The sequence below is a fragment of the Ooceraea biroi genome, chromosome 5 (assembly GCF_003672135.1).
Source record: "Ooceraea biroi isolate clonal line C1 chromosome 5, Obir_v5.4, whole genome shotgun sequence".
NCBI lineage: Eukaryota > Metazoa > Arthropoda > Insecta > Hymenoptera > Formicidae > Ooceraea > Ooceraea biroi.
The window spans coordinates 12,069,099-12,085,771 of NC_039510.1; the positions used below are offsets into that span (position 1 = coordinate 12,069,099).

General features: G+C 32.5%; 1 protein-coding gene and 1 long non-coding RNA gene across 3 annotated transcripts; one reads left to right on the forward strand and one right to left on the reverse strand.

Moving 5' to 3' along the window:
• Positions 1–5,022: 5,022 nt before the first annotated feature.
• Positions 5,023–6,081, reverse strand: LOC113562007. Its single transcript, XR_003406560.1, has 2 exons — positions 5,735–6,081; positions 5,023–5,586 (listed from the first exon to the last, which is right to left on the reverse strand). It is a non-coding gene; the product is annotated as an uncharacterized LOC113562007 (long non-coding RNA).
• Positions 5,503–15,508, forward strand: LOC105281061. 2 transcript variants are annotated; one of them, XM_026969883.1, is made up of 5 exons: positions 5,503–5,623; positions 6,729–7,138; positions 7,387–7,488; positions 8,459–8,625; positions 11,059–15,506. In XM_026969883.1, the coding sequence occupies exons 2-5, from the start codon at positions 6,755–6,757 to the stop codon at positions 15,362–15,364; spliced, it is 4,959 nt and encodes a 1,652-aa protein (XP_026825684.1). In that variant the 5' UTR covers positions 5,503–5,623; positions 6,729–6,754; the 3' UTR covers positions 15,365–15,506. The 2 variants fall into 2 exon arrangements, with proteins under 2 accessions (XP_026825684.1, XP_011340320.1); XM_011342018.3 differs by lacking the exon at positions 5,503–5,623 and adding an exon at positions 6,094–6,367 and having other exon boundaries at positions 11,059–15,508.
• The last annotated feature ends 1,165 nt before the right edge of the window (positions 15,509–16,673 follow it).

The window sequence follows — 16,673 nt, forward strand, 5'->3', positions numbered from 1 at the left end:
TTAAATCTTTTGTCTGAACTCTAGAAAAGTCCTTGGAAGAAATCACAGAAATACGTGGGATAGAAAAACAAGGGAATCATTAAGAACCAACAAGAAATTAGCAACTACAATGAAACCAAAAAAAAAGAAAAATAATAAATAAGTGCAAAAGTAAATGAGACCTCTGCGTAGAAATATAAACGAGCAAACGTAATTAATAAAAATTGTAAAATATTCTTAAAAGTTCTTTTTCTTATATCCACAATATTAATTACGAACAAAAGAACCGGTTCTTATAAATTATAAAATAAATTAAAAGATTTTAACCTTTCTTTAAATTCTGGAACATCTAGTTTAAAATTAAATTATTAATTTTTTAAAACCAACATTACTTTGTTATATTAAAATTACTGGAAAATTACATGTCATAAATAAATCACAAATAAATTGTTTTCTGATTGAATATAATTTTAATAAAACACAAAGTTTGCTATCTTTACATATTTGAATATTTAATTTCCAAATACATTTCCACGAAACATACTTTATAATTTTCAAATAAACCTAAATTGTTTAAATAATTTAATATTATTCTGGAACTTATATATACTAAAAGCAATTATGATTTTGTTACAATTTTTATATTGTGGTTATAGTAGTTAAAAAATTAAATTTAAAAAAGAAATTTATTCCTACATTATTTTTCCCAGATAAAGAGAAAAATCTCGAGAAAGATCTAACAAAAAAATGAGTATATACTTTTCGGTAATATGTTAATATACGATTATAAACAATTTAAATGCAAAGAAATATAATCGCGTGAATTGAGACGTCAAAATAAGCATTAAGAAATAAAAATAGATCATTTTTCTTTATATTTCTGCTAAACAAAATTATTCAATATTATATTAAATACAAGATACACAAAATCTTTTTGTCAAGTTAATAACTGAGATGATAGGAGCTGCAACAATAAATAGTACAGAATAAAATAAAATAAACGATGGAAATTGGAAAATACGTTAATTAAAATTTAATGTGTAATTAAATAGTTACGTTCGTTTTATCGTTATTCAAAAATTCATCTTCGTGAAAATTAGTATCACAAGTAAAGCGATAAATGAAAAATCTGACTTAATCAATAACTATTGTTTATTAATATTGGTTAATTAAACAGTATCAAAGATTTTGATAACAAATATTTTATATCGATATTAATGTCTCTATCACGCAATTGTAAACAGATGATAATTAATAGCTGATTAATAATTGGCTTTAACTTAATTTAATCTATAAACTCTTATTTAACAATTGGAATTAATTTTGTTTAGAAATTAATTATTCATTGTTTCTAATAGAAACATTAATGTCGAGGAGATCTTCGAATGCAAGATGGAATTATTAATACAAGTTTTTTAAGTAACGCTTGCTCGAGATAAGAGAAGGCAGAGGCTGAAGATAAAAATACAGATAGTAATGAAAACAAAAAATGGGTGTTATTTTTAGATGTGTATTAGATTATCAGAAATCAGAAAAATTAAAGAATTAAAAAAAGATGCTTAAGCAGAAAAAGGAATAAAAAAACCTATTATTAATACTACTACTACTATTACTATTACTATAACTATTACTACTATCGCTGCTATTACTACACTACTACTACACTATTACTACAGTACTCGTAATAAGGATTTAAAGGACGTAGGTAAAACTTAGTTGACGCGATTTTTAGAAGGATGTGAATTAAATTTGAATTTAATATTCGATTATTCAAGTAAGATCTTAATTTTATCTCCATAGCTTTATTTATATTTTGTTTCGACTAATACGATCTAGAGTTAAATTTGAATTTAATTCCACAACAATATTCATATAAATTAAATCCGAATTAAATTCCACTACTATATTATTTTTATAATTGTTTATTGTGTTTATATTCAATATACTAAAGGGATTTCTTAATAAATATGTGTGAATTGAATTTGAATACAGTGTTGATGAATCCAAAGATTTAGCTTCAATTTAATTTTGTTGTGAGATGCGAATTTAATTCGAATTTAATCTTAATTAGTACGAACGCAAATTAAATTTTTCTTTAATGATATATGAATGAAACATGGATTTTATTTCGATAAGTTTTTGGAATGTGTGTGTCACTCTTAAAAGACACCTTTTTCACCATTTAACATTTTGTCATTTTCATGATTTAGATGTTTACCGTTTAAAGGGAGACACACTCAAGAAGCGAACAATATAACAAACTTTTCATGAGTGTTTGAAGTTCGACATTGCATCTCAAAGATCGTCTTCCTATAAGACGCTCTCTTTTTTAACAATTTTTAAGGAAAAATTGTTAGTGGTTTGCAAATATTTGCAAATTTTGTCATTTATTGTAATAAGCTATTGTGCCTCAATACTTTTGAGCTCAATGCTTATATGACTCTTTGTACATCGAAGCGATTCACATGCAAAATATGGACTGAAAGATAATGAAAGCTGTCGATGTATCAATTTTTGAGCGCGATTGAGAGGAAGAGTGAGAGAGTGAGGAGAAAAATATGAATATAGCGTGGCGACACTCCTTCAGATGAAAAGTGCGGTCCTTTTCTCAGTCGTTGTTGAGCTACGCGAGTCTTGTGAAATTTTTCAACTCAATCTCTCGTTCTTTTTACGTATTACATACAAACTAAGATAGCCGGAGGACGATCTTCGAGCATCGATGCAAGATAAAATGGAAAAAAATTGAAGGAACAACGTAACGCCAAGATGATAATAAAGGAGAAAGGGCAAGAGAAAATGATAATAATGATGGACAATGTCTTCGTTAAGCGACAAATTCAATATTGTAGGTTGTTGCAAAGTCCTATCGATTTTTGCATGACAACTTCCGATTCCTGAGATTCAAAAGTCCTCAAACTGTGATGATCGAAGAATTCAAGGATCTCTAGCGAGAAAGAGAATACTTAAAAGGCAAAGATAAAAGAATGATCATATTCATAGATTCAATGACGATTGCTTTTTGCTAAATTTGAATTTTATCCAAGATTCAACATGTTTTTATCATGGAGTAAAAACATCTGAGGATCTTGTAGTATCTAGAAATCTAAGAATCGTGGATCTAAAGAGCTATGTAATGCGGCAATCGGAAAATAGATTTTTAAGGATCCAAATAACCCGAAAAAAATCCTTATGAATCAAATGATTCTCAAGGATCCAAGAGTCACGTAAGATAGGTAGATGAGGGTGTCATCTGAGAGTCCAGAGATCCTAGCACTAACTCAATAAGCAAAGAGATGAGAGAATTCTTCACGATCCAGATGCTGGATTTAGGATAGGAAGATGAGGGTGTTTTAGGACTGAAAGATCCAAGGCCTTCATAATTACGCGCAAAAGACGGCGAGAATATTACTAAACACGATCCGAATAACAGCAAATAATCGACATCGGAAGAGATAACTTTGATAAACAGCTAGAAGAGAAAAGCAGAAAAATAAAAAAAAGAGGCGTATTATAATAAGTAGAGTGGAATAACTGTGATTTGGGCTAACTGTACTGGTCTTGGTTATTTTCTTTATTTTCGATTATTTTTCTTTGCTTGTATTAATGATAGTTTAATGTGTTCAGAGAGAGTGTGATATGCGTCGAGTGCTGGTTTTAAAATCTAAAGTTTGCATCTCAGAATGTGTCCATTAAGTGTCCATTGAAATAGGATGAAGTGGGATAGTTGTGCACTTGGCATCAGAATTTTTTTTCTTTCAAGTATCTTTTTCTTTCGTAAAAAACTATTAAGTTTTTTGATTTCTTTGAATAGAAATGATAAAAGTAAATTTCTTGATTGTTGCACGTCATAAAATAGGACTCATGTTCCTATTTTTATTTTATTGGTAGAAAAACAAATAAGTATACTAAGTAAAACAACCAGACGGTGTGAGACACGATTAAAACTATATTATAAATATATATATAGAACTATCAATAATCTATACATGTATCATTAACGCTTCCCAAATGCCTAATTTGAAAGTAAAAGATGACATCTTGTGTGCAAGTGCTGTAGAGAGGAAAACGAAAAAATAAATAAAATGATAAATATTATACATATACAAAGAGTAAATTATTAAAACTACAATATTGATGCAGTAATTAAAGATTAGAAATCAAAACATTTAAACGTATAATGTGTTCTGAAAGAAATTAATTGAGTATTTTAGGAAATTTAAAAAAAACCAAGCTAGGTATTTCGATTGCAATATTGCCTTAGTTCAAATATGTGAGAAGATAAGATTCTAACTGTTTGATGTACAGATAGCCCATTTCACTTTATATGAAATAGCTTGAATTTGATAAGAGGATGACTGAGAATGAGGAGAGAGAGAGAGAGAGAGAGAGAGAGAGAGCGCGAGAGAGAGAGAGAGAGAGAGAGAGAGTGAGCGAGAGAGAGAGAGAGAGAGAGAGAGAGAGAGAGAGAGCGAGAGAGAGAGAGAGAGAGAGAGAGAGAGAGAGAACAATTTGAATTTTATGAAAAGCGAAGAAAGTTAAATGGAGAAACATAAAAATAACAGTGCAGATTTGATGGTCACAATAATAAAATGAAATTAGGATGAAGTAAATATCGAGAATGATGTAAAATGTTTGCATTCTAGAAACCGTTTTCAAGTCATATAGAACCTGAAGAAACAAAAACAAAATAAAATAAACGAGTAATTGTTTTATGTAATATGTTTATATTGAGAAAGAATGCTTAAACATCTTGCATCATAATTATAGTTGATCGTAATAAATTTTGTGCGATGATTCCGAAATGTGAAACGCTGTCGGTTGATTTAGAAGGTAGCATCTCTGTCAATTCGTCGATACTGTTGCAACATTCGATGATCGTTAATGATTAATGCTTAAATGGAGACGGATGTATGAGAGAAAGACCGGTTTTTGCGATTTATTACGGTTAAAATCTTGATTAGTTGATTGTCGTTGAGCGTGGCGCGACGATGTTGAAGCAGAAGAGTAAGAAAGAAGGCAACCATCACTTATTATATATTATTGTACATATTTATCTGTAATTGCTATTCGTATCACAGAGGTTTCTGTTCTCTCGATTATTTCCTCGATGATTCAACGGAAAGAAAAGACAAAAAAATGTGAATAAAAGTAGATTTGTGTATTACTAAACCAATCCCTCTTGTCAACTTTGTAGAATAAGAAAAGATAGCGGATAAAAAAAAGGATTTTCTAGAGGTAGAAAAGATTTCATACGAAATGAATCTGAAAGTTTAATTTTTATTATTATGAAGTAAATATTTTGATAATCAATCATTTCATTTTAACATGAGATGATTCAATCATAAAAATATCGTGTGTGTATATCTAAAATTATAATTCCATATTATTTTCTAAATCACGAAGCAGTACGTCTTATGAAAAATTGGAAAATCGAAAAGCTCATGTAATACTGAAGTACGATTTTCATGAAAATTTGTGTATTATATATTTAAATCTATGTTTATTATATTCGACACTATAAATAAGTATTCATATAGGAGTGCAATAAAAAAACTCGGAGCCAAACATATCATCAATACTCTGATGAAAATCGCGGTGCAACTGGAACTGGAAACAAACAAACAACAGAAATAGTATTTTATATGTAAGTATAACATCATTATTAATTAATATTAATATATATATAATTAACATATTGACATCGAATTTTGCGCATTGGTGAGGAACCACAATATGACGTAATTACTGCACTCACGTCAGTTCGCTCCATCTCTCATTGATTATATTTTTCCCTTTTTATTTTTATTAGGTGCGCAAGTTAATTCAGGGTTTTTTTGAATAAATTAACCCTTTATTTACAAGAAAGTAATAAATATGTCAATTTTCGAAATATTCACCATCATTTCTTAATACTTTTCTCCACCTATCGACAGCTAACGAATCTCCTCTCAAAAATAAGAAAATATAAGTATAAATAAAGGCTCATTTTTTTCAAGAAAAAGCAAATTTATTTGCGCACTTAATATTACGTTTCACCCTTTCTTCGCTTCATCCTCAATGGAAAATTCGCGCTAGGTAGCGCGCAAGTAAGAAGCGAGAAGCGACTATTGGTCGGCGATGCTAGAGATAACGTGGCGGCAGTCGGCGCATGGCTGCGCATGGCGCGCGCTGATCGTTGTGAACGCGTTTAGTAGGTTATATGACTTGACAACGTCTGTGTCGTGGTTTCGTTACTGTCGCGTCGCGGGTCGATTTGTCGGTGACAGAGGCGCGGTCAGCCGTCGATGCGGCGGTGAGTGGCGAGCGCGTAAAATGGCGCCCACGCGTGTGATTTTGATGTCATGTGGGAGCTACAATCCGCCAACCAATATGCATTTACGCATGTTCGGTACGTATGCACTGAATTCGCTGTAATCTCGTTCGTACAGTATTATCTCCATCTCCACAGCACGTCACGCTGTGTCAGCCTGTCCGCACGTGTGACGTCACGTCGCTGTCACGCGTGCAGATTGTCATTGCGTTTGCGTAATATAACGCGTTTCTGTGAAAAGTTCTTTGCGCGTTTTGTTTTCTCAGTCAGCTTTCATTCCCCCCCCCCCCTCCATTGTTATTATAAACATGTTACACTTTATATTATTATAAATATATCTTGATAATTTTTGTGAATAAGTATTATCAACAATTGCCGTTACCTTTATAATGTTTATGCAGAAGATAAGAGATGTCTATGTCAAATCTGTGCTTTGCAGAAATCGCTCGCGACCACTTGCATCGGATGGGGACACACGTCGTCGTCGGTGGAGTGATATCCCCTGTGCACGATGCGTATGCCAAGAAGGAACTGGCCAGTGCAATGCACAGATGCTCAATGCTACGATTAGCCTTGCAGAACAGTGATTGGATTCGGTTGAGCACGTGGGAAACCAGGCAAAACTGTTGGACTAAGACCCGCGTATCTCTGCAACACCATCAGAATCTGCTCAACTCTATGCTGTCCAATTCCAATGATATTATACACCACTTGCAGACAGAAGACACGGACTGGATTCCAGAGAATGTGAAAAACAGTTCAGACAATACACCTATACAGATCAAACTACTGTGCGGTGCGGATCTTTTGGAGAGCTTTGCCATTCCTGGACTTTGGGTTGAGGAAGATGTACGTATGTCGTATACAGAAATATCTATTATTCTCAATTAGAAGTGTTCTTTAATTATTTTATTCATTTAAGATGATCACGCAATTCTCTGTTTATTAAGATTTTAAAAGTCAAGTTTTGTGACTTGTATGTCACATAACTGTTAGCTTATGTTATTTGTTAATAAGCTCTTTATTTGTAGATGATAGTATGAAGAATCAATAAATAATACAGTAAAGTAAAAAATTAATTAATTTTTCTGTTATAGATCGACGCAATCGTCGGTGAACATGGTCTCGTGGTTATCACTAGAGAAGGTTCCAATCCTAACAAGTTTATCTATGATTCTGACATTCTTTCTAAGCATATGGTAAATATAATACAATTTTCTTATTTTTCTTCGATTATGCTTGCACACGTTCAATACATTATGCTCTTTATTAACTAAAAATTTGTTAGAAGTGTTGCCCATTTTGTCCTGTACATAACTGTGCCCTTTGTATTAAATCTTCAAAGCTAAAAACACTGATGGTTTCTTTAATATGTTGAGTGCGGCATTGGCCATCGATGAGCCACGTTGGACTTTCCGTTTAGACCATATTGATAACTTTGTATAAGAAGAAACATTATCATGAAATATTCAGTGATATCATTAATATACATAATTATCATAGATAGTATAATTATCGTACGGTGGGTGATCGTTGAGTCACGTGGCGTAGTAATATGTTTTCAGTTCGTCAGATTCATGTTTTATGAACATATATAATAAATGCAATAACGTGGACCATCGGTGGCTCACGTGGTTTAAACGGACAGTCACGTGAAATTGCTTTTCGTTTTCGTCATCAAATTTATCTGTATATTTCTATTTGTTATATGTAGCCACATCAATAGAATAATAGAATAGAATAATATCAACAAAGGTAACTTAGCAGGACAAAAGAAAATTTGCTGTTTGTAATATTTGCATGCAGAGATCACGTATATCGAGTTCCGTTAAGACTAGACAAGGTTAAAATTGTACGCATACTTGGCGAATATGTAAAGTGCTTTTCTGCAAAATAAGTTTCGTATAAAATATTTTGTTTCAATTTGTTCATGTAAAATCATTCTCTTCTTGCTTGTAGCATCACTCTGAAACATCCTGCATACTTATTTAGAATATAGACTTAATCTCAACCCTAAGGGAAATCAATAAATTGTTCTATCTATAGACTAATCTTGAAACAATATATTTCTGGTACACGTTGATATCGATCTTTAAAAATAGTCTCAAGCGTTGTTTTCATGAATCTTGAACTATTCTAAGATTAAGTTTTCTTTTTCTTCGTTTTCAGCATAATATTTGCATCGTGACTGAATGGATACCGAACGAAGTGAGCTCAACAAGAATCAGGCGAGCTCTTAAACGCAGCGAAAGCGTCAGATATCTGCTGCAGGATTCCGTGATCGATTATATTTATAAGCACGAGATCTACGATGCGAGAGCGCCAGACACGACAATGTGAGTCTCGAATTTTTTGTATAAACGCACTTTTCTTTAGTAACGCTGGAGTTATTTTGCTTAATTTGATATTGTCGTTGCTCTGATTTGCTTCAGCGATCCTCTCTTGCCCAAATTATGTTTTGAATCGTGTAGATGTAAATTACATAAAATAAATAACGAGTCTGAAAGTATTAAACTTAAAAATAACTACACAATAATCTCAAAATTAAAAAAATTAATGAGAGAAGAATATAAAAAGAAAACAGAATTATAATAATTAAAATCAGTATGTGGTTTGAATGTTATATTGGGCAATAGAAGATTAAAAGTTTTGAAGACAGTTAGGATGTGTTTGGAATCGCAGAGTTGGCTGATACTGCGTTAAGATTAATTATGAATAATAAATAAGATTTTATAGTCGATATTTAACTTTCTAGTCTCTCGATATGTGTCCTGAATTGAAACTTGAGATAAAATGTTAATCCTTTTTCTTACTAATATGAGAATCCTCATGTTAGATTATGTAATATTAGGGAACAGATTCGTAGTTTTACATCTGAAGTTATAATCCAATATGATTAATAATGAAAAGGCAGGAGAGATAAAAAGAAGTAAAATTAATAAAAAAGAATAAGTGCGATTATTCTTTGTGATATTTCGATTAATAATAATATTTCCTGTAAGTATCGTATTACAAGACATTTTTAATTTTGTACAGAAAATAATGTAGAATCAATGCAAAAAAGAATTGTATCTTGTGTAGAAAATAATGATTTTTTTTTATAAGGATAATGTATGTTCTTCCATCATCAATCATGTATAGAATGACACAATGTAATGTTATGCGTAATCTGAACATATTCAATTAAAAATTAGATTCATCAATCATAAATTTCAGATTCATCAATCATAATTTAAGAATAAAACAAGACTAATTATACTTGAAATGCAGTTAAAAGCAAACTTTATAAAGATATATCTAGTAATAAGTAAAAAAACTGATAATGAAATGTTTAGAAGAGAAACATAAAAATAAAAGCTCAAAGTACTATTTTTATAAAAGTCTTATTGTTTTTCGGCATTAGGAACTGTTTCTAATAGATGTACTTGCATGTATAAAGAAACGTTACATTTTGTCTTTTTATATCATGATATCGATTATAATATTTGGATTTTGCAAATGTACAAAGGCGGAATATCTATAAATAACATGTACATAATTCAGCTATATATAATATCCAAATTTAATAGGATTTCTTTGTAAAATGTCTCTCAATCTAGTCTTCCTGTCTGTCTTCTATTAAAATGTACATTATCTTGTAAAAACTGACTGCATTCTGCGTATGTGCGTCTATATGTATATATTTATTGTAATTAAATTTTGATGTATAACATTTTATACAAGCTTATGTTTAGCTATGTACTATAGTAAAAATACCAGATTACTATAGTAAGAATTAATGATCAATACATTTCGTTATGTTATTTTTTGTTCTTTTTATTTAGATTAAATTATACGGACTGAGTTTATTATAAATTTATGTATTTTTATTAATATTTAATATATTTTGCAGATTACTATTTTATTTATCTATTCCTTTCTCTATAGCATGTAAGATCACTGCGAGCTTTTTGGCACAATGCTATGGAAATAGAATAAGAAAAATAAAATAAGCATAAAATAGAATTAGAAACCTATACTTAATCCTCGGCAGATATCATATAAATTTCTTAGTCTACATGAGGATATATGAACATTGTTATAAAAATAAAATATAAAAACATAAAGCCTTATAATGCATATAATGCATCTTGATTATTTTTAAAAACGAAATTTTCGTATTAATAAACTTTTCTAAAAGTATATAGGTACCATTGTTTTATAAACTTCATAAAATCTTTGTCTGCTGAGGATTGTTGCTACAAATAAATCATAACAATTTAGTTGTTTCTTAATATTAATACATTTTTTTAATAAATGAATAAATAATTTAACCTTGAATTAAATAATTCCATTCACTGACAAAAATTCTGATATACTTGTAAATATAATTTTAATCATAACAAATAACGCATAAACATTGTCATTGAATCGAATTTGATCTTCGTTTTGTGAATTTTTCATTAGTTGCGTGGGCTCGTAATGACTTCATGTATTCCAAATAAATTAAAGAAGATATTTAGTCGATATTGCTAATATATAAGCAAAATTGGTTAATTTTTACTCGAAATTAAACTACACGGCATATGCAATTATAAATTTCTATTGATTTGTCGAAAACTCAAATTTTGTGCTTACTAAAAATATTAATGTTAAACCGTATAAAAATATAACAGAAAATATAGCAGAACGAACCCACGCAGTTCAATGAAATTACAACTAAATGAAAGCGATGTCTTACAAAAACCTGTCGTGTTTTTCACGCTGCCGCTGCCAATTGGATACTGAAGTAAGTTGGAACTATCATCGCCGAATGCGAACAATTACCTGCATATAGATCCCCGATACCTTGCCGCGTTTCTAACGCCGTCACCCAGCGATGTAACCATGGACTCGCCGAGCCCGATCGAGATCGCCGTGAGATCGTCCATCGACGTGCCGGACGCGGTGGTGCTACGCAAAAACCTGCAGAATGCAGGTTGTGGTGGTGGTAGGCTTGACGAAGCTCGTGAGCAATTCATTAATAACACAATCGGCAATAACGTCGACAATGGCAACATCAAGCACGTAGCTAAAGCCGCGTACCCGGGTCAGGCAAAGCAGGTCATCGCCAACAAAATCGGCATTGCGCGAATTGTAGAGGTAGGTCTGCCCGACGAGCCGAAGTTTCGGTCTGATTCTTCATCAGAGGATCGTAGATCCACAATGGAAGGTATCGCGAGGGATAAAGTTAAGATCGAACAGAGGGAACTTTCCGATTTAAGATCTAAAACAAAAGCTGATTTAGGTTCGAACGATGATCGTGAGATAATAGTAAAGATTTTACCTGACCTTTCAAGTTCTGGTAAATTAGCATTAAATAAAGATCGTAGGTTCGTGGAAAGCAATGTGAAAGGTAAAGAAATGTCAGATCTAAAGTCCAGAGCGGAGGTTGCTGGTGTCGGTTTAGGTTCAAATGAAATAATATTGAAAATTCAACCTGGTCAGTCGAGTTTTAATGAAACGTTGCCAATAGAAGGTTGTAAGTCAATAATAGAAAGTGTAATAAAGGGTAAAACTGAAATTGAACAAAGAGAAGTCTTACAGTTGAGGTCTAAAGCAAATGTTACCGATGTAGATTTAGGTTCAAACAATGATGGTGAGGTAATAGTGAGAGTACAACCTGGTCCTTCTAATATTAGCGAAATACTAAGAGAAACTCATAAGTCGACAGTAAAAAGTACAGCAATGGATAAAACCGAAATGGGACAGAATGAAGTCTTAGATTTGAGATCTAAGACAAAAAGTGCTGATATAAGCTTGATTGATAATGGGGAGACAATGCAAATTCAAGCCAATCAATCAAGTTCTAGTGAACTTCGACTGGGAGAATGCTGTTGGCCAACAAGAGAGAATACTGCGAATAACAAGGCTGAGATTTGCAGTAAAAACATTATTTCTACGAAAGAAATATTTGATATTTCGGAATTTTACTTAGATGATAGAAACACGCTTGCTTCGAAGAAAATAATTGATAACGAAAGTACGGATCAATCTAATCTTAACAAACTTGAACTGGAAAAGGATTCTAAGTTGATCGCAGAAGGAAAGGATGACATTAGTAGTAAAGAAATTAGCATTAAGAAAGAAATACATGATGTAAAGCCAAATTTCGTTGAGACTGATAACGTTGTAAAGATTCAGCCTGCTCATTCTAGTCATAACATAGTTGTAACAAAGAAAGATAATTCTAGATTGATGACGGAACAGCTTACGGACACTAAAATTATGTCTGAAGAGAGAAAAAGTAAATATAAGGAAAATTTAGAATTAAATAATACCGAGAAGAATGACGCAGAATCAGCTAAATCAGGCTTGGAAAGAATTATGAAAAATAATGTTAAAATGGACGATACGGAAATCAGCTTCAAGAAGGAAATAGCCGATTCTGAGTTAGACAAAGTTAGATATTCAGAAACCAAAGCAACAGCTTCGCCATTAAACGTCTCTATGACATCATTGGATGGTCGACACGAGTGTGCTCTCTCCGACTTTAGCGTAGATAAGGAGGACTATCGGCTTAGCCAATATGTTTCCGAGGGAGAAGAAAAGGGAAAATCTTTACGTACCGCCGAATCAAGTTTGACGAAACATATTGATGATCAAAGTGAATATTTAACAGATACAGCTGATTCTATAGGTAATAATAAAATTTGTGCCAAAAAGGATGACATCCAGTCAAGTAACAGTCAAGTATTGGTCAGTGCAATGATTCACAAGAGTTACGAAGGGGAACCTGATTATGTTACGACTGAAGAGATCGATAATCGCGCAAAATCTCTCGAAGAAACGGATCAACAGAAATTCATCGAGGAAAGATTATTTTCAGAGATCAAAACAAACGATAAAATTGACGTTGACAATAGAGAACAAAGTGATTTTGACGCGCAATCCTCAGAGAGACGGGTAATACCTAACGATCCAAATCTTGAGATAGATGGCAAGTATTTGAAATCCATTGTGAATTCACGTAAAAGCCCAAAGAAGATCAGAGACGGCCAAGTTTATGACATCGATATCAAAGAACAGTACCGATTCACGGATAATCAACCGATGCTTCTATCTGAAGAATTTCAAAGTCCTTCTAGGAAGATGGAAAATTCCGAAAGGGTTAAAAAAGATCAGATCTATGATGCAAGTACTGACATCGAGAAGAAAGATCGAATTATTGATAATGAAGAGATGTCTCATATGAAAGAAATCTTCCAAGACTCTTCCAAGATAGTTTCTACTAAAACAAAGAGTGCCAGAAAAATCGACGAACTTTATGTTGGCGATAATAAGCACGAATTCAAAGATCACGATAAGTCTATTAGTGATCGAGAAGCACCTTATGTGGAGAATGTCTTCCAAAGTCCTCCAAGATCAATTTCTATGAAGACAAAAAGTCCTAAAAAAACTGACAAGTTTCAAATCAGTGAAAGTGACCGCGAATTCCAAGATAAATCCATTAGCGATTCAGAGAAAGCTTCCCAAAAGTCTTCACGTACGTCTACAAGTACAAAAAGTCCTAAAAAGATGAGGAAAAGTCAAATTATTTATAGAAGCAACGAGATGAAAGACTACGATCGATCTATCAATGATCGCGTGATCTCTCAACTCGAAGAAGTTTTTCAGGATTTTTCAAAGAAACCTTTAGCGAAACCGGAAAGTTCTAAAATTGATCATGAAAGTTATATCGAAACGAAAAAACAACATCTATCAGTTGATAGTCGAGATGCATCTCGATTTGAAGAACTTCCTCAACGTTCCTCGAAAATGTCTTCCATGAAAAGCCCGAAGAGAGCACAAGAGCAAAAGAGTGTAAAAATGGACGACAAGAAAGAACAATCTAGACAAGAAAAGATGAAAGAAACAAGAAACGCCGAAAATAAGACGAAGCAAGACTTCCACGAGATCAAAGATGTGTACACGAGAAAGGTGCGTCGTTATAACGTGCCTCTTCAGGGCAGTCTAGACTCGATGATCGTGTCTGAGGAATTAAACATGCAAAAACCGAAAAAGGATGATGCGTTTTCGAAGAAATCGAAAAGCTACGAGTCCATCAAGCGCATGCAGGAAGTATTCCTGGGCGTGCCGCCATCGAAGGCAAACAGTAGTGGCTCTCAGCTTGACATACCGGACGAATTCTGCTCGATTTGCTGTTACATGAACGAGATTAATTTCCGAACAGAAGAAGAAGTAAGTAGTCCGAATCAAGAGACATTCTATACACTCAGATCTACTTGCAGCTCGTTGGCCGATGACGATGAGTCCATTGAATGCGATATCTGTGAGTCGCTCAATCTTCAGGAGCCTATCGATGATCTGGAGGGCAAAGTTCAGGAGATCCCTTGTGAGCTCTGCAGAATCTGTGGCGAGGTGGACGGTAGCTACGAGCAGAGCTCTGCGCTGCCATCGGACAGATATACCTTCAAGGTTGCCGAACCGCGAGACGATGACGACAGCTTCGAGATCGAAAACTGTGGCTTCCAGAGTGGCACTGAATCAACAGACGATCGAAGTAGAATTTCCGAGAAGGAGAAAATCAAGGATACTGGAAGACCGAAGTCGCAGTCTCTGTTTATCCATGGTTCCTCGATGATTAGGGACCAGCCGCGAGAGCTGTATTTTATACCCAAGGACGAGATTGCTATCTTGACGAGTGGAGCCAGGAAAATCAGTCGCAAGGGTTCCTTGTTCAGAAAAAAGGAGGATGTCGGCGGAAGTGCACGAGACAATAGACGATACTCTTCAGTAGATAGTCTTCAGCTAGCGAAAATGTCCTCGAAAGCGAATGATAAGATGCTCGAAGTCACAAAGGATCCAACGCTGATCGGATCTGCTGATAACTTGATATCGAGAGATTCGAGAAGATCCAAATCACTGCAGCGATCGGCTGATGATCGAGTGGAGTGCCTCAATTCGTCCGCAGGTAATCTGGTGGAGAATTTAGAAAAGGAAAATGAACCTGAGGGATCTGTTCGGAAATCAAGTATTCGCGATAAAGAGGCAGTGAAGATGATTCTCACGCAACATGGAATTAAAATTATCAGTGAGAAGGAAACCGCCTTATAATCAAAGTTGACCGAGTCAGCTATTCGTAAATATTTTCGTTATATGAAGTAAATGGAAAATACTTTAAATAGTTCATTCAAATATTAGAAATTATTCGAAGAAGAATTCGAACACAATAGTGATCTAGAACCAGAAAAAAAAATATATATATGCAAGATAGCATAGAAATTTGAAGATATATTAAATAAGAGATATAAATTTATTGCAAAAGTTCAGTCGGTTTTTACACATAAGTATTTTCACATATATATTTATAATAAAAACCGATGAAACTTTTATAACAAGAGATAATATTATATTTAAATTATACAGGGTATGTGTTACACACATAGTTAATAGAACTCACAGAATATTAAAATCTTTGTTGTTTTTTGTGAGTTCTAATGAACGCATCTAGTTCTAGGTAGATTTATGTATATACCACTGAAACTCCCTGTATAATTTGTTAAATATAATTTACAATATATACATTTTTGGGATATATTTAGATAAAGAGGTACGCAAAACATAATGTGTGTGTGTCTAAGAATATTTGACTTGATTGACATACTATTAATTAAATTGAAATGAAATAATTGAAATGAAAGAATTGACAATTACTTTAAATGCAATAAGATGAATCAACCTAATTTAAGGCGATTTAATAATTATAAAAATTATGTGAGGTATAATTTTATATAATGTCAGTATATCTGCTTTGCATAAACATTTGCAGCCATTACAGTATTATAAAATTACTGCATGTGACAATTGTGTCACATAAATTATTATTGAAATACTTTAAATCGATAACTTGGTATCGATAGCAAGGACCAACAGAAATTGTTATTCTCGATCGATAATCGGGAAATTGTTGGATGATTTATGCAATTATTATTTAAAACTTGCAAATGATATAAGACAATCTTAGTAATATAACAGTCAATATTAACAGAGAACAATTATATATAGATATAAGTAACAAAATGATACATCGATTTAAAAACAGCATTCCATTCTAGATACAGGACGTTCTCGATACATTCTCCAAAATAAGAAAATTATTATTTTATGTATGTATTTTTTGATATATAAATTTTATTCATATCTAGATTAATTTTTAATTAATCTATATCTATATTACTTTTTTCATGTTTCATGTTTATTTAAATTTTAATAAGAACTTTTTAAGACGATAAAGAAGATGTTTCAGTATTTTAATATTTCAACTCATTATTTACTCTCAAATTTTGATTTAAAAAAACAAGTTTTAATAAAATAAAAAATTTATTTGGTATTTTTAATTATAATTTAATAATTTAGCACGTGC